The sequence below is a fragment of the Miniopterus natalensis genome, chromosome 21 (assembly GCF_054644295.1).
Source record: "Miniopterus natalensis isolate mMinNat1 chromosome 21, mMinNat1.hap1, whole genome shotgun sequence".
NCBI lineage: Eukaryota > Metazoa > Chordata > Mammalia > Chiroptera > Miniopteridae > Miniopterus > Miniopterus natalensis.
Genome location: NC_142101.1, coordinates 11023053 through 11051008, shown reverse-complemented (window position 1 = coordinate 11051008; position 27956 = coordinate 11023053). Strand labels below are relative to the sequence as shown.

Sequence of the window (27956 nt, the reverse complement as noted above, 5' to 3'; positions counted from 1 at the left end):
TCTGACTCCATCGTATTGCCTGTATCTCAAAGACCAGATTTTCCTTAACAGAGATCAGGTTGAGAGCAAGTCTTTCTCTCCAAGGGCGAGGAAAAGCTGGTCAAGTGCTAGTCAATGAAACCCATTCTCAATCAGGAACTGTAGAGAAGGGATTGGCTTACGTGAGATTTCCTAAAGATATTTCTCCCTCTCTCAACCTTGAGTACAATTAGACTGGGATCCATCGCAGGTCCAGAATTTCATCAGCTGATTGTTACTATAATTGGCCTCGAGCCACAATGTACTTCTGAAACTAGGACTCTAGAGTATTTTAAAATTCCAAGTGCTGCAGTTTAAAGTAAATACAACAAAATACAAATAAAGTTATCTCTGCACTGAGGTGCTGGATTCTGAGTGAGCACAGATTGGATGTTCCTGGCTTTCCACCAGGAAGGATCTAACGCACGGCCCCCCCTCCATGTGTCAGCAACCTGGCTTTAAACCATATGCATCCGAATGAATTAGGAAAACCGTGACCTACCACATTATGAAGAGTCCCAAGCAAACTGTATCGTGTACTTGTCCCTAACCTGGATTTGGTGACAGGCCTCGAGTGAACAAATTCACTGCTCGCCTCTTAGTGTTTTATTCTAATCTCCCTTTAGACCGGAACCAGGTCACATTCCCATGAAGGTCATGTATTCTTTCTTCTTCCTGTCGCATCTCTTAAAACAAGTGCTCTGCCCCCTAGAGAACCGAGACTAACTCGTACAGGCTTTCCTCTCCGGAAACAAAACAAAGCATAGATTAGGTTCAGTGGCTTTGCTTTCCTCGGGTCAACGCTTATAGCTCGAGGTTTATCTTCCCCATGAACAGGGTGTGCTTAAGTTGATAAAATGAATCAAAACCAGCTTATGGGAAAGTTAAAAATGTGGTTTACTGAAAGATACTTATCTTTACAAAGAGGAGGGGCACTAACAATCCAGTCTAGACGCTGAAGTAAAAGTGAATGACTTTAAAACAAACCACATATAGAAAGCTGGAGTCACTGCCTTGGGTAGTTTGTACACTGCATCCAGTATTTCACATAGGACATTCATTCTTAAGGCAGAAAGAGTGAATATGACAGGTAATGACTTGGCTCTTATGTCCAAGGTCACGCTGGGAGTAGACTCGAGCAGACGGATCCTTGCTAATGAGGACCTATCTGGTCACAATTCCATCCTTGAGTATGTTTTGTGAGAGACATAGGTTTGAGAGAACAGAAAGAGGGATTTTAAGATATACAAATGTGATTTTTAAACAAGGTCAATGAGACTAGGTTTTCCATTATGAGGTGAAACTACTCCCATAACAAACTAACAAACTCAACATAGTCTTTCTGATGTGATACATAAACTGTGTGAAATATCAAACAATTACCTTTTTGGAGTGTGATACTGTAGACCAGTTTTCAAGGTCTAGTATAAAAGGCAGCCTGAATAGTTAAAAGCAGTTGAATGTCAACTCGCCCTGCTACTCGGAAGGCTACCATTTAGGGTGTTCCTACCCCATTCACAAAACCCTGTGCAGGGAGGATGTCAGTGTGTTAAAATAAAAATGAAGGCCCCCCCCAACACGTGTGCAAAACCACTTGTCAGTTACTAGCAAGAAGGTCTTTAACAAAAAACATCTTAATTACAGAGTCAGAGGCATCAAAGCCGTCTAGACGGACACAAGAATGGACCATCCTGCCCGGCTGGATGGATATTTGGGATGAGAGCAACCGGTTGCAGGGCGGGAACCTCGGATGTGCTGCTGAGTGGGAGGGGAGGAGAGCTAAGAGGAAGGAAGCTGGAGCCCGCTGCTCAGCCGGCCAAGGCCCACCCTCAGGGCTGCGTGTGCTCCTTCACCTCTGCATCCTGGTGCCAAAACCTTAACAGAAACAAACAAACCTGAAAGACAATTCTTAAGCAGGTGATGGTGACTGTAACCGCCTAAGTACCTTTTTGTGTGCCTATTATCTATGCCATCGTTCTGGCAATTGTCGGAAGTGTACAAAGATTACCTGCCTAATATTGAAGACATGAAGATTTTCTTCTTTCACGGTGGCAGGAGTCCATGCAAGATTTGTAAACAGCGATACAAAATACTGTAAACATAACTTAACAGAGCTCGTATAAAACAGAAGTAAATCCGAATTTACAAGTGGGTAAAAAAAACCAGAGGGTAGCTTCGCGCAAAGTTCTCCCTCCTGCGCCAAGTGGTTTGATTACAAATATAATCCTGAGCTGTAAAACTGGGATTTGGGGGAGAGCCATCTTTGCATACAAAATATCCAAAGGACGCTTCTCTTTTACTTCTCCCTAGTGATATTCAACTGCCGGAGACAGTTCTGAACGTGTGACTTTGGAGACATTTATAGTTTAGTGTGGCGCCCGGGCCTGCAGCCCGCCGTGGGGGCCATGGCGGCCGAGGCGACGGCGTCCTCAGCCTCCTCCAGTTCGTCCTGCAGCTCCTGGCTCACGCTGGACTGCAGGGCGGCGGGGGTGAGCCACTCCTTGGGGAGGCAGCTCTGGAGGAAGGGGATGCAGGAGCTGAAGTAGGCGAGCCGATTGATCCAGCGCGGAATCTCCTTCCCGCAGAGAATCTGGAGGGAGAAACAGGTGCGAGGTGACAGTTAAGGGGAACCGGCCGCTGCCAAGGAGGGGGGACCGGTGTTCAGAAAAGCCACTGCAACTAGCCCGTGGGGAGGTGACTTCAGGCCTCTGGTAACAAACAGCTCCCTAACTCGGGGGCCTGGGGTCCCTACTGCCAGCTCCACCCCTTCCTTTCTGAAGAACCTTGGCAAGCTGCTTACTTTCTACATCTGTAAACTGAGCTAATTCCATTCGGCTCCTTTCTCTCTTTGATCCTTGCAACTGTTCTGAGACAACACACGCAGGAAAGACTTGTAAATACAGGCGCTAGCGGAGTCACCGAGGATCCGGGCAGCAGGCGCAGGCAATCTTGGGCATTTTCCTGCCTGTGAATTCTCCCCTTTCCCAGATTCTTTCTGCGTCCCTCCAGCCTCTAGCGCTCCGCTCCTCCTGGTGCTCATCTCACCCCATTGCTTCTGTCCTTGACCCGGTTTTTCCCTGGAGCTCCCACTCACACGGGTCCAGAAAGAAGCATCTCCCCAGAGGAAGGCCTGGCTCTGTGACTGCTTAAGTCTACTAGGGACAACAGAGGCAGAATGGGGGTCAGAGGGAGTCCCTCAGCGGATCCCTCCTCCTGGGTCTTTTATAAAACTAACTACTCTTTATTGCCCTCTTTCCTTCTACAGGCAACGCTGGGCTTCACCGAGTCCATGTTCCAAGGTCCTTTCGGCATTCTTGCCTCCAATCATGCCAAAGATTGTGATCATGTGACCTACAAGTGCCATCCATCTCTTAGATGATGACTTAGGAAAGAGGTTTCAAAGTAGTATTTCCCAAAATTAGCTGATATATAAACAGGCTGACACCTGTAACTAAGCAATGTAACTTTTCTCCCTAAAAGTGTGGCCTTGCGCCTGAATGGTTACTGACCTTACAGGATACCACTGCCATCTGTTTACTCTAAAAACACAGACAGACAGCCATTACATTACATTTTACACCCAAGACACACGAAGGGATATCTGCATAGTTGAAGGTTAACCACAGGACGTGGTGACTGCGGATATCTGGCTAATGTATGGCCGCTGCTGACTGCTGAGCCGGCATTTCTTCACTGCACTTCCTAAGTCTGAGTTTATCCTGTGATCCACCTTCCTCCGTCTACCCGTGTGCTTCCCGGGAAGCCGACTTCATCTCAACCCCTGGGGCATAACTGGATTAGCCTACAACAGAATTCTGTAAACTAAAAGCCACCTGTTTTTGCATTCCTTATAAATGCAATGTCTGGGTTCAAGAAAGCTGAGCCACCTTCCTTCTTCCCTGAAAATTGAGTAGGTCACCTCTGTGCTATCAATGCATCCACGGGACTAGCACCGCTTAAACTTTCATGTTCATGGGAAGCATCTGGGGATCGTGTACAACGAAGATCTGACTCAGCACGTCTGTAGTTGGACAGAGACGACGCACGTCTCCCGGATTCCTACGCGGTGCTCATGGTCCCTAAAGAGACTCTGAGAAGCACGGCAACAGTCAGCTACAGTCCTGGTGGGAAGCTGCACGGCGGGGGCACGAGGGAGTGGAAAGGGCCGGGCGGCTGGGCATCCCTGCGGGGCGCAGGGAGAGGCAGCTCCTTGTCTCCCTCCACCTCGCAATTTCTGCAGCACTTGGTGGTGCTGCTACAACTGGTTGCTCGGGGTCAGAAAGCTGGGAAGTTGTTTCTATTTCAAGTGCTATTTAATTCTCTAGACCTTATTTGGTAATCGTTTGCTTTCTTCCTTCCCTTTTCTTTTTCAAGGTCCTGTAATTTCGATCTAGTTTTGGTCTTCTGCTTGGGATTCAAGAATTGGGAAGGCCAATAAGTGCCTGTGTGATAGGCTGGCAGAGTAAGATTTCGAGATAGGAGAAAAGAATTACTTATTAATAAGTAAGAGCCTGGGAAAGAAATTCAAGCTGGCAACTAAAATTTAGGGAAGGGGAAGTATGAGTGGCTAGAAAGCAGAAGTCTCTCAGGCATTAACTTTTTAAAAGTGAAAGTTTCAGGCTGTAATAAAATGAATTAGAAGAGACAATAGTCTAACTCACGGTACCCACAGCAACCTCATGAATATAATCACAATTTAGGGCCCTGCCAGCTCTAAACTCACCATTCTTAAAGAGGTCATGCAGGAGAAAGAAACGTAATACTATACTTCATACAACACAAAGAACCAGAAAAAATGCATCGATTAAATGCAGTGGGACAGCAAGAATACTAGTAAATGTCCCTGATTTGAAGAACTTTTAGGACAACATTTAACTTACCTCTGATAAAGCTGAAGAAAAGTGATTGCAGTTTTTGTGCATTAAATGATAGGCATTCCCTTTGTATTCTTTCCCCAGCTCTGCTACAATTTTTTCTATATCGTCTTCTAGGAAGTCCGTGCTCCCTAAAACAACAGCTTCTCTTAAAGAAAAGACAAACAAACAAACAAACGTAGCTGCGTGAGGTTTAGGTATTTATAAAAAGCAGGCTTAAAGATTGGCTTATTTCCAGGTATCATGACTGATATAGCAAAGCAGTTACTGTAGTAAGACTGAAGGTAAATGAGATACTTTAAAATGTTGATTGTTTTAGTTTCTACTTTTCTGCCATAAACTCTTGAGCACACTACTTCTGAATAGTTCACACGCTAAGGAAGTCATCTTCTTTATAAAACGTGCCCTTACATTCAGGATGCAACAGCAGCTATTCTGACTACTACTGTGCAAGTAGTTACACTATTAGAGAACCAACTCCATGCTGCCAATACTCCTGGCTAATTACACCTGCCCTCAATGGTTGGCACAGCCAACGCCCTCACCCAACTACTACCCTGAAAATGTAATAGACATTATTCAATAGCATGTAGAATTTTAGCCAGATCGAGTAAGCAGCTGAGAAAGCTGAAAACACTTAGAAAACCCTTTTATCTAGTAGTCTTGCCTAAAGGGAGACCCAAGGAATAGATTCAGGATGGCCTTGTACAGCGTTTCTATGGGGAAGTGTTTCCAATCAGGGGCAGGCCAAGGGAACCATGAGCACAGCAGTGACTAACGGGTAGCCCTATGCTGAATTTCAATGCTATAACCTCATTTCACTATTTCTGGCAAGTTAACTATTGTAGGCCCAGAAGTGTCTTTGAAGCTCCTTGAAACTAAGGTTCTAAACATCACTTTAAATCAAACCTTAATTAAGGAATAGAAACCTGATGATCAGCATTCAGATCTTCAGTTTACTACTGAATGTTTACTACTCATAAGGCACCTTAACAATAGTTTCCCGGCTGATCAACTGTTTAAATATTTGAAATTTATAAATAGCATCTTTCATTGGGAAAATGAAGAGATTTTTAATACTGCTAGGTAGGTTACAATAAAACTTTCCTCCATCTCCCTGCAAACAGGAGATTGAGGGGAAGCAGTAACTGGATATGAACATTTTCTAAAGCAGAACCTGAGATATACCAAGGTAAAACAGTTTTAAAGTACACAGAGTAACTTATATGGGTCTTGAATAAAAGCAAGAGCCTAGGTTATTTCAGGCACTTTATTTGGCTGACTCCCATCTTTACACAACAACTGAGACAGATCTGATTTTCAAATAAAATGTTAGCAGCTAAAGCAATGCTATAGAAACATTTTAACTTCCTTGATTTTAACCTACAGAATGAATTCTGTATGCCCGAAAACAAGTTCTGACACCTAAAACAGTGTAATAAAAATTATCCTCCCTACTTACTTAAATTTAAACGTCTCTCCTAGTTCAGAAGCATTTCCTGGAGAAATTTCAAATATTCCAGAAAAGGGGTATGGATGGCCACCATAAGCAAATTCTGAAAAGAGAAAACTCATGACTTTTAGTATTTCTCACACAAAATTTAACCAGAATGCTGAATTAGCTTTAATAAATGGCGAGGATAATGATGATTCCACCTGAGTATTTTTTCAGGTTATTAATTTTCACGAGCATCTCATTTAGCTGTTACCTGTATAGAACGGTTGACACAAAAGGCCTGAAACTCTTAATGAAAGACACTCAGAAGTAACGCTGACTTTGTTTTTACTGGCAAGAGGAGAGTAACTAACACTCAGATGTAAGTACAGTCTCTCTGCCAACCTATCTTAACTAGGTGGTCAGTTCAGTGTTGGGTCATTTTCTAAATTAAAGTGATCAAAATTCAAAATTGCACTTGACTAAAAAAATCTGTCTAATAACGTGTTTTCATGGTTCCTGGGCTGAAGATTCCTGGTTTATCTTTGAAACATTAGCAAACTTGAAAAACTGAATTCAATTTCCCCATTCAAGAGAAAATAAACTGCCAAATTACTACATACACCCACTCGCACAGGCTGTGCACGGCATCCCATTCAGCCGGAGGGGACCACCTGCGCTCAGCAGAGGCCAACTCTCCTCCAGAACGAAAATGCAGAATGGTTCCAATAAGGAGGGAACTAAAGTTTCTGTCTACAGTTCTGATATGAAAAACTTAGATATTTAAGTGGCAAATCTTAGTGGGCTTAAAGAATTCCAAAAAATTGTTTAAGTTAAGCTCATCACTTAAAAGGTCTTAGAACACAGCATGGGAAAGACTGGCAGACACTAAATTTACTTCTGATTCAGGACTTTCAGGAAAAAACAATGATGTTGAACATTCAATTTTGAAGTATACATTAAAACATTTTCAATGACTGAATTTTATAAAACACTGTAGTCGTCAGGCTTGCCATGGAAAGACTGTATCTGGGTTTTTAACTTTCTCAATCATAGTCAGGAAAGTCACAGAGCCATTTACTCTTGCATCAAGAAGAGATTGCTCATTTTCAGGAATGCACAGGGTGGGGGCAAAAGCAGGTTTACAGTTGAGTACGTGAAACAGAGTTTATTCTTATATTATTATTTATCAATTACTGTATGACTTTTCATACGAACAACTGTAAACTACCTTTGCCCCACCCTGTATGCGCCCAGCTTTGCTAAGCTTATATGGACATGTTCTGAACCATGTCTCTAATTATTCCTAAATCATTTTATGACAGGGAGCAACGATCAGGCAGATAAAAGAACAATGGACTAGCATATAACACCATTTGGGCTCAACTCCTAGTTCTATTAACCATTAGCACAGTGTGACTTCCGGCAGGTGTGAGCTTTCCATCTGAAAAGTGTAGAAAATGCCACATGCTCTTATTTACCTCCCAGGAGCATGGTCATGTGCTTCAAAACTGGATGGCACTTTAAAACTGTAACACACCATACCAATTCAGCTGAAAAGGAACACACACAACTTTGGCAGAAGCCAAGTCAAACAAGAGAGCCAACCCCACACTACAATTCCACCCCCAGCAATGCTCCAGCCACTGAAGCTTTCAGCAGGAGCCTCACTGCTTTTCAGGGAGTACTGGGTAGATGCAGCCTTTCGGTAAAAGGGAGGTGCAACAGCAGACCTTTGCGGGCCAGTTACTACTCTTACACCACTCTGGATGCAGCTGACAATGTGCAATACGAAAAAGGGACATTACAAACACCCTACTGACACATTTAAGTAAACGAGCCTTTTCTTTGTAATAGCTAAAGCTGGCGTGTAGTCTCCTTTGAATAAATGGCAGTAACATAGTCTAAGAGGCCACAGAGCCTGCCTCGCTGAAGCAATTACAGGCATTTCTGCTATAGGGCGAGTCTGTGATTCAAACTAATGTACTAGACTAGTACAACCTTGATGAAACTGGCAATGTGATCTGCCTGACACCCACCATTACTGCTCCCAACTTGATCGGGAGTAAACTGTCTTCAGGGAGAGTGGGAATTAGGAGGACACGGCTGCTGGAGGCAGAGTGGCTGTGTGAGTGGCTCCGCCAAGCTCACCATGATAGAGGGCAATAAGGAATACAAAGAGCTGAGTAATGAATGACAAAGGCCACCTCTCTCCAGCGAAAAGCTGGCTGTGACCAAGGGCAGGGTTTGCTCGGTGATATGGTAAACTTTGTAACTATACACTTGTAGGTTTACCAAAGCAAATCACTGAAATTCCCTCAGGAAATTGGTATTTCAAGTGTGACACTTTCTAGAACCAACGCTTCTTCAGCCAAAATGATTGTATCACATTATTTTTCAAAGTGCAACATTTCTCAGAACTCCAATATCTGTTAGAGCAAAACTGTAATGGTACAACAATCCCCAAAGAAAGAGGTTTTAAAAGACACGGTATTTAGAATAAAAGATAACTAAATGAGTGTACACTCATGTACTTAGGTATTTTCTCCCCAAATACATTCAACTTTGGGCATTTTTCCAAAGTACGGTATAAATAAATATGGGGAAATGATCTTCCACTTTTCTGCAACAAGTTAGGGAAGCAGTTAAAAGACAAAAAGGAAGAGCTATAGTTACAACTTAGCAACTCCTTTAAACGAAAAACCTTCGGAAAGTATTGAGACTGTGTACACGTACCTCTGCCATATACTTCAATTCCTGAATGAAAAACTCCAATGCCAATGGATGAGGTGTACTCGTTCATCCAGTACTAGGGAAAAAGAAAAGATTCAGACCCTCTGTTCAGTTATAACTCCACTCCACGTTGCAGGAAGCACGACTCCCCGTACTAGTCCCATTTCTTGGTATTTTTCCTGATGCCTCGGAAACTCCCATTCGGTCTTATCTGTGCCTCGCTTGTGCAATAGCCTATGTAGAACTCCTTCCCGGGCCAAAGGAATGTCTCATTTCGTGTACAGGCGCATTACCTAAGGCTCAGAGCATCAAATCTAAACCTGGCCAGGTTGGGAAAAAACAGACATAAAAGTTCTGTTAGTCACTTAAAAAAGTTACCTAACATCAGCTTTCACGTCTGTTTTTCTTCTATCTTAAGCTTTCCCTTTCATTCTCGGGTGAGCTTCCTCAAGGCAGGGATATTTTATTCCTTTTCAAAAATGTTTGAAAGAGACATACATGTCCTGATTCAGCTCCAAGTTTGATACTGATAATATAGGAATAAATAATATGAGGCACAAAGGTTAGACCAATCTTCTTATCATTGGTGTAAACAAAAATTCCCAGAAAAGGTAAATTGGGTGTTTTAGGAACAAATAAGATTTCCCCGGGTAGAAAATTTTGGGGGTGGTGTGGGATGGAGGGGAATGGAAGAAATGCCAGAAGAGAGTATAACAATCCCAAAAGAAAAATGTTTTAAAAGACATAGTATTTAGAATAAAAGATAACTAAATGAATGTACACTATATGTTAAAGAGCATATAACCATAAGGAAAAATCAGCTAAATCTGGACTGTGGGATAGTCAATAAGAAAAGTGGCCTGGTCTTCAAAAAATATTGATGTGAAAGTCAAAAAAAGGCGGCTAGTCTTTAAAGAAGATTAAAAAGACAAGACAACTAAATGCAATGAAGGAATCCTGACTGGAGCTTGGATTAAAAAAAAAAAGAGAGAGACATCATTGGGATAAGTGGTGGAGGCATTAACAGGGACTACACATTAGATGATATTGTACCAACTGAAGATCCTGGGTGTGGTAACCGTAGTGTGGTTAAGGTAGAGGCCATCCTCTTGGAAAACACGCTGCAGCATTTAGAGATGAAATGCTGGAATGCTCCGCCTTACTTTCTGTGAGTGCGAGTGTGTGGTGTCGGAGAGGGTAAGAGAAAGCAAATATGGTTTTTACTGGTGAAGCCAGGTGAAAGTATACAGATTGTGCTCTTCTTACAACTGCTTTTTGAAGGTTTAAAGATTTTGAAAATAAAAAGTTCGAGGGAACTAAAGAGAGGATCTAGTCCTTGCCTTTCCAAGTTCCTTGCTAACCTCCTACTTTCTCTGTTTTCAGGGAGTAGAAAATAGCAGGTGATCCTGCTGGTCCCCAGAAACATTCTTCTTCCAGTGAGCAGTTTCCTCGGAAGCCAACTTCTGGGACCTACATTGCTTTTTCCATTTGAGAAATCCCATTGTTTATAGTGTTTGCAACCAATAATTTGGCCTGTATACTGATTTCCTTAATGATTGCACCAGCAGGCTTTTTGATGCTGTTCTGGATGCTGACAGCTCTACTTTAGTGACCTTTTCTCTTTTTACATGTGAGCTTCTTTTAAAATATAGAATATTTTCTAAAAATATATATATAATGGTTTGTCTACAACAAAAGGCTGTCTACAGTGTTTTAAACTCTTAGTAAATTGAACACTTATTTCCATTTAATGTCCCATATCACTTAATTTTAACAATATCTTTTAGTTGAGCAGTAAATAGCCTTCCCAAAGTGCTTTTATAATAAATGACTATAATGGGAATCTAAATGTTTTATTAAGAGATAGAAAGGTTTTCATGAAAAAGAAAAATTATATACCAACAGTGACTTCTGGCCAAAGGGTAAAAACAGTGCTGGGCTGGGAATGCACTTGTCAGAATGAGGATCCCGAACTCAGAAATCTTTTACTCTCTGCACTTTCACAAATGGCACTGATCTCTTCTACTCTTAGGGAATTTCACACTTAGAACTCCTGTATGTTGCCTGGGTACGTGCTATACTATTTTAATTTGAAATTTCCCTGCAGTCAAGACTTTACATTCTAAAAAATAAAAAGGTATTTTTGATACCTTTTATAAATTGGGAAACTGTAAAATGAGAGAAACTTAAAGACAAGGGGGAAATATACCATCCAAAATTTTGGTCAGCCCTTTGGAGTGCAGAATAATGGGATGTGACCTATATAAGGTTTCTAAAGAACTGCTGAGACACTACAATGAAAAATGAATACCTGATTGTTTTGCACGTGGTAGTGTTATCTCTACTCTCAGCCGGAAAGTTGGACACTTAGGTCAAGTGTTTTTGCTCAAGGTCACAGGAAGCCCACAGGTTGTGAGGAAAAGGATTTCTTAACCCAGAGGTATTTCTTTGGAGAGTAATGAACAGCAGAAGGCTATCCACTCCTAACACTTTTTCCGAGGCTCCGTCTCAGTATTGTGTGCCAGTCGGGAATTAATGTTCATGTTGCTTACTCCATTTGCAGGAACAGTAAGGGACTCAATGATTTTTTGCTTTTCCGTTTCTTTGTATTCTTATCCCTAAAAAGGCCCTCAACTTTAAGGGTTAATTTCTTTGAGAGATTAAAGTAACTAGTTACTAGTTAGAAATCTATGAATAGATATCAATCTCTACTTATCTTATAGAAATAAAAAGAATTTTAAGTAACTCTGTGAACAACTATATACCAAAAAATTAGATAACTGAGATGAAATGGAGAAATTCATCAAAAGACACAAATACCAAAACTGACTCAAGAAGAAATTTAAAAATAGGAATAGATTTATAATGAATAAGAACGAGAGAAAAGAGAATGAATTAGTAATTTAAAAACTACCCACAAAGAAAAAAGCCTATGACCAGAGGATTTTGGTGACATCTACCAAATCCTTAAACAAGAATCAACACCAAGTCTTCAGAAACTATTCTAGAAGACAGAAGAAGAGTGAACACTCCCCACCTCATTCTGAGGCCAGAATTAACTTGGCATCAAGAACAGACACCAGGAAACCATAGGTTTCCTCTCACAAACATGGACTCAAAGTCCTCAGCAAATACTAGCAAATGGAATAGCAACATATAAAAAGACCACACACCCCAACAAGTGGGCTTTACTCCAGAAATGAAAGATGGGTTTAGTATCTGAAAAGTCAATTAATCATACTACACCCTATCAATAGAATAAAGGACAAGATAAACTCATTAGGTGTGGGAAGGCATTTGACAAAATCCAGCTCTTTCATGATTAAAAACACTCAATAAACTAGGAATATAAGGAAACGCCCAACCTGATAAAGGGCATCTATGAAAACCCCACAGCTAACACCATATTAATGGTGAAAGATTTAATGCTTTCCCTTTAAGATCAGGAACAAAACAAGATGTCCATTCCTGCCCTTCTATGAAACACTGCGCTGAAGACTCTAGCCAGAGTGATTAGAGAAGAAAAATAAATGACACCCAGACTGGAAAAGAAGTAAAATTATCTCTATTTGCAGATGACATGATCTTGTATATAGAAAATCATAAAGAATTCACTAAAAACCTATTAAAACTAAGAAACAAATCCAGCAAGGTTACAGGGTACAAGGTTAATACAAACATCAACTGTATTTCTATATACTAGCAACCAACAATACAAAAGTGAAATTAAGAAAACAATTCCATTTACAGTTGCATCAAAAAATATTTAGGGATAAATTTAACAAAATAACTACATAACTTTGTATCTGAAAACTATAAAATATCATTGAATGAAATTAAAGAACTAAATAAAGGAAAGACATTCGACCCTCACAGATTAGAAGGCTTAGTATTATTAGGATGATAAGACTCCCCAATTGACCTGCAGTCACCACAATCGTCACCAAAATCCTAGCTGCCCTTTTTGCAGAAACTAACAGGTCAATACTGGAAATTCAAGAGACCCATAACTGCCAAAAATCTTGAAAAAAATTGCAAGAGTCACACTTCCTGATTTCAAAACTTAGTACAGAGGAGCTACAGTAATCAAGAGTGTGTAACTGGTATAAAGACAGATATACAGATAAAAAGAACAGAATCCAGCTCAGAAATAAACCCTTATATTTATGGTCAATTGATCTTTGCCAAGAGTGTCAAGACACTTCAGTGGAGGAAAGAAACAGTGTTTCTTAGAAATGGAACTGGGACCAGGACATCCATGCAAATGCATGAAGGGGGCCCCCACTTCCCACCACCTACAGACATTAACTCAAAGTGGGTCAAAGTCCTACGCGTAGGATCTAAAGCTGTAAAACTCTTAGAACAACAGTATAGCTTCATGATCTTATATTAGGCAATGGTTTCTTAGTTGTGACAAAAGCAGCACAAGCAAGAAAAGAAAAAATAAACTAGAAAAAAAGAAAACATTTTGTGCTTCAAAGGACACTGTAAAGAAAGTGTCCTTTTCTAATAACACCAAAGATGGCCCAAGTAGTTCTTCAACTCTAATCCCCAATCAAAACCTCTGAAGAGGTCACTTCTCAAATTACAGGCTACATTCTTAATTCCGGACGGCTGCTTTCAAAAACGTGATAAACAGGCTAAAAACAACACATCAAGAACAGAAAAAAACAAAGAGCCCAACTCTTAATATACATATTCTGATCAGGCACCTTTTCACACGTGAATAGCAGCACATTACTGACGAAATTTTTAGAATTTACACCATGAAGTGAATTAGATGTTTTTCTTTTGGTGTGGGGTTGTTGTTTTTTTTCTGAATGGATTCAGAAGAAAAGAGGGTAAGCCTTCCATGGAGAGCCAGTGGGAGTGGTGCCCTCCAAATGTTTCTGCTCATGTTAGGGCTTCCTGGCTCTATAATTAGCGAACACGCCTGGGAGGCTCAATCTCTAAAAACTGGGCAAGCTGCCTGTGGAAGAGGGGCGTTTAATTCAAGGTCAGCATGCCTTATCCAGTCCTTCTGCCTCAAAGCCCTGCCAACGCTACGCAGACAATATGAATGATGCTATTTTAAGTGAGGATTTAATGAGATACCTGTAAACAAAAAAAACAAAAAAGTATATGAGGACTAAGCCTTTTACGAAATGATCTCAGTTGTGAAACTCCCCACAATGATTTGCCATTGCTATTCATACTGAAGTCATTGCTACCCTCTCACAGTTTAAGATTTTAGAAATTAACAGTGTTTCTCGATGCTTCTCTATCTTGGTTTCCATTCCTTGTCGTTACTTTAAACAATTACTTACTACTGTCAAAACCTTGCACATGGCAGCTCTGGAGGTAAAAACCTCTGTACAAAGCTCAACAGAGCCTCTCAAACTTGCAATGTGGAAATTCATGCTTTTGCAGAATACCGTAAAACACTGATAGTTTCTAACAGAAAGCATATCATAAATATGCAACGTGAAATTATAGCCAAGAACATGTATCCAGGAAAAACAAACAAACAAAACAAGCTGCTCAGACTGGATGTCAGCAAGATCTCTGTTAACTTTTGTTGGGTATGTCTTTATTTTGTTGTCTAAATAGTAGCAGACGCCAAAAGTTTAAAATTACATTACTGGGAAAACGGAAAATCCGGGACAATTTGAACAGAAAGCTTAGTTTTTTGTTTGGACTGGGAAAAGAGCACTTGTGCTCCTAGAGCTTGGGCCAAGTGTAAGAGTACAGCTAGTGTTCAGAAGACCGTTTAAGGACTCTGCTTCCAGACAACTGCAGAGTCTGGGCTAAGAGCTGTATGTGACAACACTGGGGCCAGCCTTCCGAGGGTTTATCACGCAAAGGCCGAGCTGGGTGCAGGAGTGACACAGACTACCGGGCGGGTCCGCTAATGGAGGCTGAGCATTCAAGGTTACTGAGTGCTGACAACTGGATAATCCCTCTGGGATTCCATGAGAAATCAGATATTTTCATTTGAGTTAGTTTACAGTTCTTAAACCCCTCCTAACATACCAAAGGAAAACAGTAAACCAGCCAGTTGCTACCACAAAATAGCATCTCTCAAACCACTAAGCAACAGCAGAGTTACCACAATATCTCCACGCCAACCACGTGCCTAAACCATCTGCGCTGATGACGTTGTTCGGTCAGGGTAATCTAAGGTTCTCTTCCCCTCAGGGTCCAGCGGGAATGCCCGAAATGCTCCTCTATTCCAGTTGAGATCACAAGGACACTGCATCTATTATGTTTGAATTTACTTCAGAGATTACTGTTGGATAAAAGGTTGAGCCAAGTATTACAACTAACACAAGTGGAAGCATTTGAACTATAGTGGAAAAGACACTGGGTGGTGTGTCAGGAATCTGAGGCTATTTGCCTTATTTTTTTCATAAATATCTGATAACTTTTTAAGGTTCCTAATCTACCTCAAAAGTTTGATTCCAATTCAGATCCCAGAGACAGAACACTGGTTCAAATTCTGGCTTCACTATTTACTAGTGGGTGACCCGGGAAAGAGACTGATACTCTCTGTGTTTATAAGACGGAGATAAATAGTGTCTACCGCAGAAGGCTGCTGTGGGGATTAAATGAACTAATGACGTACAAAGTACTTGAAGAGTGCCTGACCCACAGTAAACATTAATTGTTAGCAGCAGCAAACACATTTATCAACAACATGATGCTTCCCTAACATTTCTGTTCTAGCAGATCAGTTCTGGCTATCTGTTAATTCTCAGAATTTTCAAGAACCTCTGGGAGAGGACGTCAAATAACCAGGGGCAATGACCCACTAAACTGAAGAGCAGGCTTAATTTGACTAGAAGACTCCTACAAGCAATTATTCCAGGTCTTGGGAAGATCTGAGTAAAAGGTCTCTTAAGAAAGGCGGTGGTTTATAAATGCTTACACTTGCACGAGGGACTGAGCAGAGGGCTGGAGAGCCACATCTCACTTGGGTGCAGGCCCTCCTGGCCTTGCACTTCCTCAGACCAGGGAGACGGAGGGCCGGGGGAGGACCACTCACACACACCGCCTCCTAGTGCCAGCCAGTGTCACTGCTCTGGAAGGCTTTTCAAACATTCTGAAGTATTAATATAACAAAAGAGAAAACAAGTCACAGAAAAATTATCTTAAAATATGTGGGAAGGCAATAAATACATAAGTATGATTACTTTTGAGCCCAATTTTGCCTCAATACCAAAAAAAAAAAAAATGGCCTAAGTATTTCCATTTATTACTTTAAAGCACTGTTTGTAGAAGAGAACTGACTGTGCCGTATTATAGTCATATACCATTAAAATGTTAAATTAGTCTTCTGATGGAAATTTCCTTAAACTTCATTTTAGTCAGTGATTTGCCTGATCGATTTAATAAAATTTTATGCTTCCTGTTTACAAGCAACAAAACGATAAACGCTATCTCCCGAGTCTGGAACTCAGGTCTGGGCCTGCCTTCCTTAAAAGGTAGTATTAATTGATCTGAGCAAGTATAAAGTTTGACTGTTTCCTATAAAAACCCACAACCAGTGTTCATGTGGATTAAAGCAAATGTTTTACTTAATTCCCATAAAAAGGTGCTTAGGGAACAGAGAAGGTGTTTCGACTATTGAGTTAAAAATCTAAAACTGTGACTAGTGGAGATTGTGTGATAATTACTATAGTTCCATGTCACATAAACTGTCCTTGATGTTCACACTGTTAAACTACCCTGTCAGGTCTTTTTGGTACCATTGGGCTGAGTCCTACATAATCCTACAGCAAATGCTACTTAATAGTGAACCATATTACAATGCTACTTATGGTGCCTTAGCATCGGGCTAGTCATAAAGCAGAGCTAAAAAACCTCCCTAAATGAACTGTTTGAGATATCCTATATCTTTTTTAGATGAAATCATGAACACCCAGGGCTGTCTGTTAACTTGATTTACACTATAAGAATAGACTCTATTATTATTTCTAAGAAAATGTTCAATCTTTTCACTAGCAGAGATTACCTAAAATAAGCACATGACTCACTTTCTAGATATTTGAAAAAATTTATATAAAAAAACCCATTTTCATTACAATGTTATTTATAAATTGATTACTTTCAATCTTTGAAAGTAATCTCTCCTGATTACAAAAGATTTGCCAGTAATTTTTCAGTTAATAGTGTGTCCAGTTTTGTAAATGTTCTGTAGTTTCTTTTTATTTCTTTTCAAGACAAAGTAGCCAAACAGTAACATATTCACTAAAGCTAGGGTAGTCATACTTCCTAGTATTGGAACAGGTCCCCCTATTTACTCCTGTTTCAGCATAACTATTCAGCCTGCACCCTCTTTTCTGCTCAAGTCCCAGTTTTGATGATAAATGTTAAGGTTAGCCTAAGGCTGGCTTAATTAAGGACTGTCTTAAAAGCTCCTAAACAGTCCTGAATTCACGAGTGTGAGTACACAAAACAGCATTCTTATATAACCTAAAACCAAAGAAAATGTGGTGCTATGTATTTTGTATGAAGCTAAAGCTTCCTCCTCTTTATCGACCAACTTAATTTTCAAAAACAAATTATTGTGCTTGCCGAAAAGACCTAATTTTTAGGATCCACAACAAGCTACACAAAGGATCGCTGTGAATTAAGTTATTTAAAGGAGAAGAGATTTTTAACAGTGAAATCAATAGTAAACCAAATGTCCCCTGAATATTTTTAAGACTAAATCTGTTTTGTATAACCCACAATTTGACTCTACTAGTGATGAGAAATAGATGAGGCAGGGTACTATTGCCAATTCTTGGTCCTATTACATCTATGCCAGAAAAATCTCTCCTATCAGCACTTAACTTCAGTTGTGCCTATGGCTGGTGTCAAATATTTTGATAAAATCTTTCAACTTCTTTGAAGGCCTGCTTGTACTTGACTGTTCTCTTGGATGGGGCTCTAAACTGCATAAGGTCTGAGATAAGCCTTAGCTATTAACTGCATCCTCTAAGATGCTTGGTGTACTAAGTTATTCCTAGTAGGTCACTCAGATACTTGATGAGCTAAAATGTAGCAAGGAGTCTGTAACGCTTTTCCTTTGTATTGTTCTTAATCGTGACATATGGGGAAAAAGCCTCTCCATTCTTTCACTCCTTCCAAAAATATTTATTGAACACCTACTATATGCCAAGCACTAGCAATACAGATGTGAACATGATGAAGTTCCTGTTTTTATGGAGCTTGCATTCTTCATAAGTGTCTTTTAAGCTGCAGGTTGCACTCCCTTAGGAGATCCTGAAATCATCCAATGGGTTGCACCAGCATTATTTTAAATGAATGAAAAATAATGAAATCAAACTAATCAGATGACATCACATAAAGCAAGGTGTTTTCTTAACATCTGGTTTCAGTACTGTTGTGTGTATAATGGGTATGACATAAAATATCCATTTGGTTGGTCCAGGGTAAAACTGAGAAACACTGTTCTAGGAGGATCTGTGAGTCTCAGTTTAAATCTTTCATTTTATTTTTAATTTAAAAAATTGCTTTCAATTACAGTTTACACTAAATATTTTTCTGAATTACTTTCAGGTGTATAGCATAGTGGTTAGACAATAAATCTCATGTTAAATGTTTACTTCCCAGCAAAGCTATAAAGCAAGTTAGACAACTTTGGTTCCATAAAACGTATGCATACCTCCCATGTGTCAGAGACTCTGCTAGACACTGCGGATACAAGGATGATTAATTCAGTCCTTACGCATAGGAACTCATTAAGAATGTAAACAATCACAGTTTGATAGGTGTCAAAACAGAAATATGTGCCTATATCGTAAATTAATAACTCATTTTCTGGATGCCGCTCTAAAAAACATACCCTCACTTATTTTGTTTTTCATAATGAGAACAGTCCATGTAAAATATGTAAATTACATTAAGGATGTTCAGGCAAATAATTTACCCAATGGCACACAGTGTATGGCTAAGCTATAAACGGAACCCAGGTTTCTTAGCCTTCACCTACTTTTTTCCTGTCACACAACTCTATTTCCTCATATGCCCTTGATTTTCTTTACACAATCCTGAAGTATTCTGAACAACTTCAGAATAAGATGGAGACCATTACTATGAACTCATCATTTTTTACTTAAATGTGAAATTATAGTGACCCCTCATGTACCACCACATACCATTTGCCTAAATTCCATATAATATCCCCACCTGACACTAAGTAATGTAGAGACCTCCTATTCTGGGAACTGTGACTAAACCTCATATCTGAAGGTGAGAGGAAATCTAGGGGACATGTCCCTTTTGGAAACTAGAATTTCGAAGGTACTTTCAACTAAACAACTCTTTTCACACCACTCAGTATAAACTAGAGTACACTCAACAGAATATACTGAAAACTGCTGGAAACAACTATCATTTTAAATTCCTTATCTTACTGTTGGACAACGGGCTAGAAATTACAATTACACTATAGTATACAAACCAATCTCAGGTCAAGTTGTTTATTTTCACGATTTCCACGAATGTTTAAAGGCTTATAAATTAGTTCCATTAAGCTCATCTGGCTGAAAGGCTAAAGACCAGCTGTCAATTCTAACACAGAAAGGGCAGAAAAGGTGACACAATTAAGCCCAATACACCATGGGAGAAATCTTAGAGCTAGTGTCAAACACACAACAGCCTGCTTTAGTGCAATTGGGTAGAACTTGTTTTCTGAAGTGTAACACTCCAGATACAGTGAAGAGATTCCGAAGACCAAGTTACTAAGACCAAGTTACTAAGTGTTGCAGCTGCTCAAAGTATACAAATGGGAGCTCCTTAGCTTCTATACCTGCAAATAACAACATTAGCAACAATAGCTAACACTTTCTAGTGCTTACCATGTACCAGGTACCAGTCCAGGAATTTTATGTAAATTGACTTATATGATCTTTACAATAACCCTATGAGTTAGATACATTACTATTCCTGTTTTAGAAAGGGACAGAGGCACAGAGAAGTTAAGTAACTTTCCAAAGGTCACACAGCTAAAAAGCAGGAGGTAGGATACAAATCCATGAGGTCTGGTTCCAGGATTTAACACAAAGAACTGGATTACATTGCAACTGATGCTTGAACAACACAGGTTTGAACTGCACAGGTCCACGTCCATGCAGACTTTTCTCAATAAACACATTGGAAAATTTTTTGGAGATTTGTGACAATTTTAAAATAACTCACAGATGAACCACATAGCCTAGAAATTTTTTTTTAAAAATTAAGAAAAAGGTATTCCATGAATGCATAAAATATATGTATATGTCTTCCTTACGATTTTAATAACATTTTCATTTCTCTAGCTTACGTTATTGTAAGAATATAGTTTATTATACATAAAACACACAAAATGTGTTAATCAGCTGTTCGTCATTGGTAAGGGTTCCAGTCAACAGTATGCTAGTAGTAGTTAAGTTTTGGGGGAGTCAAAAGTTTTATGCAGATTTTCAACTGCATAGGGGGGCAGTGCCCCAACCCTTGTGTTGTTCAAGGCCAACTGTACTTACAAGATTCCAGACAGCAGGCTTGACAAGGAGGTCAAGTACAGCTTCTTGCTGCCCGGGCCTCGGCCATGATTCTCACATCGCTATTCCTGCTCTGAACCAGTGCAGATGGCTGGGGGCTCTCACACGCCACCTGACAGGCTGGGGAGGTCCATCAGGAGAGCAGAGAGAAGCAGGTTCCTACAGGTGAGCAGCCAGCTGGAGAGAGGCTGAGACACCTAAGCCACTGCTGGTGTCCGGCGGCATGCTTCTGTACCCTCCTGCCAACGGCAGCGATGAACAGGACAGCACAGTGGAGAAAGGAACTGCTTCAGGGTGACAAGTGCTAGGGGACTTCAGCTGAGTCCAACCACCTTTCAAAAGTAATTACTATGTGTCTTGCTTGCTTATTTGCTAGCCTTTTAAAAGTAATACAGTACATTTCTGAAGAGGATGATTGGAAAGGACAGGAGCCTCTAGTTTGAGAGCACGGTACATCACGGTGGGTGGTAAATGGAGTTCATACTGAAGTAGCCCACTGATTTTCTTCAGTTCAAATGGATGAGGGCTGGGTAACAATACAGCCACTCATACATTGACTAGAGTGACAGCAGAGGGGAAAACTGATGAGGCAGAGAGAGCGGTGACAGTTCTGAGAGAAGTCCTTGCAGAGGAGAGAGGATGGGATCCGGCACGGAGTGGACGCCTTGACCTCAGATAAGGACACTGGCAATTCAGTCCATTCCATGTAAGAGGAGGGCGGACAGAGGAAAGCAGGCCAGTGGTGGTGGAAGAATGGGAAGGTTCTCTTCAATTGCCCCTGCCCCTGCCCAGCAGTGAGGGCATCAGCTGAGTCAGGAAGAGGCAGAATATGAAATATGTAGCTGTCTGGGAGAGCGGGAAAGTCAGCTGCCAGAGAAATAAGGAAGCCTTGCCGGATAGCCTTTAGGGCCCCCCTGGGGTTTGTAGTCCGGTTTCAAGTGAGGTTAGTCAGTGGGGTTGCAGTCAGCTCCTGAGACGTAGAGTACATGGAAAGTTCAATTTTCTAGGGTTCGGATGCTGTGGAAGGCAGATGACTCCCTAAGACGTTGACACTCTAATCTCTATTACAGGATGTGCAAAAGGACTTCGCACATGTAATTAAAGTTAGAGACCTTAAGACAGGGACATTATCCTGGAATACCCCTTCCTGCCCCCAAAGCTGGACCTTGGCCCTGCAGACACAGCATTGCCAGGCCCTCTGCTCTGAAGCCCCAATTTCACTCCCTGGAGGCTCCCAGCTGCAGGCAGCGACCTCCTCACTGACATCACCGTGGCCCCCGGGACAGGAAGAGAAACAGGAGGAGGGGGAAACTAAAGAAACAAAGCAGCAGGACAGGCATGTGCAGTTTCTCAAATGCAGTCCCCATCCTTCCAAAAGCCCTGCTGGCCACAGGGAGGGCGGAGATTTCTTCATCAGGCATCAAAAGCCTCCAAAATACCCTCCCAGCTCTGCTGTCCTATCAGTTCAATGCGCCATACCACCCGGCTTTTGTTGGTGGGAGGATTCCCCTGGAGCTCCAGGTAAAAAAAGAAAAAAAATGAACTCAGATGAGCAACGCAAGAAATCTGAAGCCCAGAGGCTCCCGGCAGAGAGCCAGCAAGAAACGAGACTGTTGTCTGAGCTGCAAGCAACTGAAGTCTCAACAGTCTGAATGACCCTGGAGGCCAAGCTGCCCCTAGGGCCTAGGCTGGCTGACACTGTTGTTCTAGCCCCAGACCTGGAGCAGAGGAACAGCCCAGCCTACCTGGATTTCTGGCTTACAGAAGTCTGAGATAATATATCGGCTAAGTTTACGGCAATCTGTTATTGCAGCAATGGAAAACAAATACATACAGAGAGTAAGTTCTTTTGTCATATAAACTAAACCAAAAAAAAAAAAAAAAAAGACACTGCTATGGATAACGTAGGAGGTCAGATTGTCTTCTTTATTTAGGTAGACTCTTGGGTCAGTTTCTAAGTCAATGGTGGAAACAGTGCTGGCCCACAGTGCATACTCAGCACAAGAAGATTAAGACTAGTTCCTATTAACTAGCAAATCTATGTTAAAACTCAGGAACTGACAGTGTTTTCAGCAAGATAATGTTCCGTGGAATGACTCTTATCCAACTTCAAAAATAAATGGAATAAAGACATTTCCTCAGCCTAGTCCCACGGTGCTTAAAAAAACAAAAAACCATGACCAAGAAGAATATTTGATATTTTTTCTGTCTCATTCCCATGATCTTCCCCCTTTCATTTGGTCACCCAAGTCCAACACTGAAAGCTAAAATCCAGCCATGCACTAAGTAAAAGTACAAAAAAGAAAATACAGAAATAGCTATTTGGCACAAACAGAAGGGGGAGCAGATGACCTTTTCATGCTATTTAAGTAGTGACACCATTCCTGATAAAACTGCTTAATTAAAACCCCCCTCAATGGTAAATATGTACTCACAGAACACCTTACAGTGAACAGGCCCTGCTGCAGACACTGGGGACAGTGTGATGCGATAAGCAGCTCAGTCTAGGGGGATGTACAGAATTATGATACGTACAGTGACTGAGACAGGGAGAAAGTACAACTAGGGAACACGAGTTCACCCAAGTCTGACGATGAAATGCTCAGCTACAGCCAGAGGGAGCAGGAGGTTGCAGCTGATCCTTTTTGAAATAGGACACTTCAGACAGAATGGCTAGATGTGCAAAGGTACTGAGGTGTGCGGTATAGCCTGCTCAGATAACTTGAAAAATTTTCACTGTGTGAGCATCAAGTGTGTGGGGTGGGGTGGGAAGTAGTGGAGGACTGGCAGGAGATGGGCCATTAACAGTCAGGTAGGGGTTACATCATAAAGGGTATTAGACTTTAGCCTGTTGGTGCATTTTCAGCAGAAGAATGGCACAGTCATTTATGGTTCAGAAGATTCCTTTGGTAACAAAAGGGAAGATGGATTAAAATGGAGTAATACCAAAAAAATGAAACTAGTGAGAAGGCTTTTATGCAAAGAGATAGTGAGGGCCTGAACTTGAGAAGCAACAGTGGCAGTGAGGATCAGGTAATCAATTTAAAGATACTCAGAAAATAAAACATGTGATTGGCATCACAGGTCCCCAGCTAACTGCCATTTCCAACTCCCTGCCTTCCTTACCCACAACTCACCAGAAAGCTGGAAGAGCCAGATACCCTCTTTCTCAGGTTCATCACAGTCATGCCAGGCAGTTCCGGACAATCTCTCGGGAAGGGAGGGTGGCTCTGGCAAAGCCTTTTCTATTGAGAGGAGAGAGGTGCATGCAGAGAAAGACCCCATTCACCCTCGCCCTCCTTCACATCCTGCTGAAGGAGGACACTATATTTGGTGCTATGACAAGTCATTTTACAACTCTGAGGGGACAACCAAGAACAAAAGCCAACATGCTGAGGACAGCAGAATAGAAGGATGGAAAGTCTTGGTCCTTCATGACCCAGCCGAGCTGCTGACCTAACCCAGGGTTTGTTTATCTGTGGACTTAAGATAAGTATCCTTCCAGGTTAAGCCACTGATTGTCAAGCTGTTACTTTCAGATAGAATCAACCAGAACAAAACAGAGAGACAGGGCCTGTTGAGGTAACTGATTATGAAGGGTTTGCAATGAAGAACTTAGTTTCACTCCCAGGGTTCTGGCTTGGGAAACTGAACAGAAAGAAGGTACTAGTTATCACACTAAAATTACAACAGAGAGGTTTAGTAGGAAGGTCTAAGGTGAGGAAAGAAGGGAGGGAAAAACTCTGTTACTGAACATATTGCTTTAGAGAGATCATGGAATCCTTTAGGTGAAGATTATGTTCAGAGGAGTCTGGAACACATTCAGAAGGCCTGCTCAGATCTGCTGATGCGTGGGAAGTCGGATCCTATCACACCTGCATGACCCCCCTCTCTCGGAGGAGTCTGATGGAGACAGGGGTCAAAAGAATGGAGCGCAGACCAAAATTTCCTTATTTGAAGAGTTCTAGAAAGTGTTTCTTTTCTATTAAGACTTTGAGGATGTACACATACTATTTAAAAAAAGGAAGAAAACTGTTTATGGAATGAATCTATAAACATTATCACACTGCTGCATATTTTTACTTTATAAAAATTCATTAGTAGCCAAGATAACCTGAAAAGCACATAATCTGGAACTACGACAAATGAAGACCTTGTGCTGAAGTGACTACACCAGAGATTGTCCAAGGAACTGAAATTGATCTGAATCACCGGCTTTACTATGTAGGCCAGTCAATTAGCAATATGTGAATAACCTCATTCCCAAGACTCAGAAAATAACTCCAGGACATTTTATTGGTGGAGAAGTACAAAGAGAAACATAATCACTGAGAAGGTGGCAAGCAATAATTTAGCAGTGCTGTGTTAAGATTAGGTAACCTTATGAGGATTACACTACACCTCCAAGAGGAGGAAGTTAATACAGGTGACCCCGATACAAGATTGGTACATGTGGCAGAGTTATGGGAGAAAAGGAATGATCAGCAGCTCCAGATCTAGTGACTAGGAGCAGGTGACAGTCTCTCAGACAAGCAGCACAAGGATACATGGCAAGAGGTCCCTATAAACTGATTATTAGCACATATTTATGAAGTTTGGACTAGACAGCTGATGTACTAGGTGGTACAGACGGCAGCGATGCTCATCAAAGGCATCTATGATGAACAGGAAGTACTGCCAAAGACGAAAGGAATATGCCCTTGACACGAAGCAAAAATGTTCAAAAACCAATACTGACTTGAGTAAAACGAGCATGAGTACAACAGACACAAATTTATACCTCAGCCCACACTGGTATTAACTCTAAAATGCAACTCTGATCATGCTGCCCCTACCACAAAAACTTTAGGTGGGTCCCCCTGGCTCACAGACCCCCTAAGGGCTTCATTCCAGCCCCAAACTAAGAAAGTTCTAATCAGACTTTCAGTTTGTCTCCTTTCCCGTACCCTACACTCTCGTTATTCTGGACCAGCTGCGATTTCCCAAGTCCAGCCTGTGCCTTCCTACTCCTGCCATTCCGCCAGGCTGGTGCTCCCGCCTGCAGAGCTCCCACCAGCCCTCCAGGTTTCTCCCTTTATCTCGCACTGTTGTCCATCCTACGACCTCATGCAGTCCCCTCCTTAACGTCTTGTTCTCCTCTTATCCAAATCACGCCGCTATTGTACCTCCCCTAGGATATTCTAAATTCCTTAAGAAAGGATAATTCATTCATTTCTGTGACTTTCTACAGAGTCATACTTAAATAACCGTAGGTTGCTGAATTAGTGACATAAAACGGTCACAAACCAAAGTCCTCAAAAGAGCATACAAAGGCAAGGTTATTAGAAGTCTAACAGTTCAACTATTCAGCATTCTGATAAACATTCATATACTTTTTTTCTTACTGTCCATAGGAAAAAGCAGAAGAAAGAAAAACTGGGAATTACTCAGTAGAGATAATGAATCAGACTATGGTTTGGAAATTCCAGACCCTCCCTGTTTTTAGTTATCTGGACAGGTTTAACTTACCCTTTTCTCTACCTGCTTTCTCTGTAACTACCTCTTTACAAAAGTGACGTGAGAAACAAGATCTTTGTTAATTAATATTGTCAACGTCTTTTAGGACATTCCTCCCTTTAAAATATAGTGGTTTCAATCTCTCTAGCTTTTTCTACATTTACCACAATTACCAATGATTTCTGTGATTCCGAGAATACCTAAGGTATAAATAAGTCCACTATATGCCAAAAAATGGTTTTATTAAAAAAGCAAAACTACCCTCTTCCTCTATTTTCAGATTTCCTCTAGGCTATGAAACCGTGGCCTCCTGGCCACTGAATAATCCTAACATATAAAGAGGGTTTAACAATCTAGAAGACAAGGCATGCTCAAAGGCAGAATGTATCTCGAGGGATGGTTTGTAATTGTCATTAACAACAAGATACCAAGTTCAGACCTCACTGGGGTGGGGGGTAAAAACACACAAACAAAACAGTAAAAAGGCAATTAAAAGTCTTGAAAAATAAAGGTATCCAGCTGACCACAAAAAGTTTAAATCTAAAGAATTGTTTCTTAGCCAGTGACACAGGCCAAAGACCTTACAAAGGGCTGTGTTCTTCTAGGATCTCTAGCTCTGATTCCTCTTCTCTGGGAGTTGATCATGCCCCACTTTTCTCAGCATGTTAACCTCCCAGCTCTTATGTGAACTCAACTGAGAACTCACCTCTGGTCCTCAAGGGGCAGTCTACGCCCTCCGGACACGATCCCCAGATTATGATGGGGGGAATTCCTTTCTCCCCAAGACCTTACACTGTGAATTTTAGAAACTTATAAGCAACGCAAGGGAGGAACAAGCTTAGATCCGTGAATGAGAACCAAGGCTTCCGACCTCTAGTATTTCTGATCCTCTGCATCCTTAAGCCAACAAAAACAACGAAGGGGACTTTTTCATTTGCCAATCCACTTACAGGAAAATTTTAGGGGAGGGAAAAGAAAAAAAAAGAAGACATTAACAAAAACAAAAACTAATCACCAAAAGCAAGCAAACCCAAGCATGCATCTAACTGCAACGATAATGCTCCACCGGGCATTTCCAGTGCAATGAATTATGAGGCAAGCGCGACCCTTGGACTGGCTTCTGGGTGCTCGCAGTACCCCCAAAAGTTAGGTGACCTCATAAACAAGCGCTTCCCGGCCCGCTGCGGTGGGCACGTCGGACACCTGTTGCACCCCCTGGAAGCGGCGCCGGAGCCTGGGAGGGGCGCGCACCGCGCTCTCTAAATAATTCAGGCGCGGCTTTCTCACACCTCTCAGCGCCGCTGGGTCGCAGGCTGCCCCGGCGGCGGGGCCGTGCGCCCCCGGAGAGGTTCTAGCACGGACGCCGGCAGTTGTGACTTTCCGGGCGCCAAGAGGGGCTCGAGAGTTCCGCGGACGAGAGATTAAGGTTCGGCGGCGGCGGAGGAGCGCGGCGACCGCGAGGGGGGAGCGGGCCGGCTCGGAGTCCCCGAGGCGGGAGAGGGGGCTCGGACCCGCGACCGCAGCTCTGCAGAAAGGACACGGCTCGTCCGCCCAGGCGTCGGGGTCCGAGCCGGGCGGGGGGAGAGAGTCCGGCGGGCCCGGGCCTCGGCCAAAGCCCCGGGGCGCTCGGGGATCGGGGAATACGGACGACGCCCCCTCCCCCACCCCCGAGGACTCGGCGGCGGGCGGGAGGCGCGGCAGGAAGCGGCGGGGCCGCCCGGCCCGGGGCCGCCAGGGGCCGCACTCACCATGTCGTACACGTTGAGCACCACTAACTGGTTGGCCCCCATCCTCGTCCCCGCGGCCGCCGCCTCGTCCTCCAGCCGCTCGGTCTCCGCGGGGCCGAGGCCGCTCCCGCCCCCGCGGCCGCCT

At 42.0% G+C, this 27956-nt stretch overlaps 1 protein-coding gene across 4 annotated transcripts; it reads right to left on the bottom strand.

The window, feature by feature from the left end:
- Nucleotides 1-89: 89 nt before the first annotated feature.
- DESI2 (desumoylating isopeptidase 2) lies at nt 90-27924 on the bottom strand. 4 transcript variants are annotated; one of them, XM_087828984.1, is made up of 6 exons: nt 27833-27924; nt 9064-9136; nt 7809-7880; nt 6355-6448; nt 4899-5040; nt 90-2608 (listed from the first exon to the last, which is right to left on the bottom strand). In XM_087828984.1, the coding sequence occupies exons 1-6, from the start codon at nt 27872-27874 to the stop codon at nt 2378-2380; spliced, it is 654 nt and encodes a 217-aa protein (XP_087685110.1). In that variant the 5' UTR covers nt 27875-27924; the 3' UTR covers nt 90-2377. The 4 variants fall into 4 exon arrangements, with proteins under 4 accessions (XP_087685110.1, XP_087685111.1, XP_087685112.1 ...); XM_087828986.1 differs by having other exon boundaries at nt 2357-2608; nt 4899-5035; XM_087828987.1 differs by having other exon boundaries at nt 2357-2608; nt 4899-5023.
- Nucleotides 27925-27956: the final 32 nt, after the last annotated feature.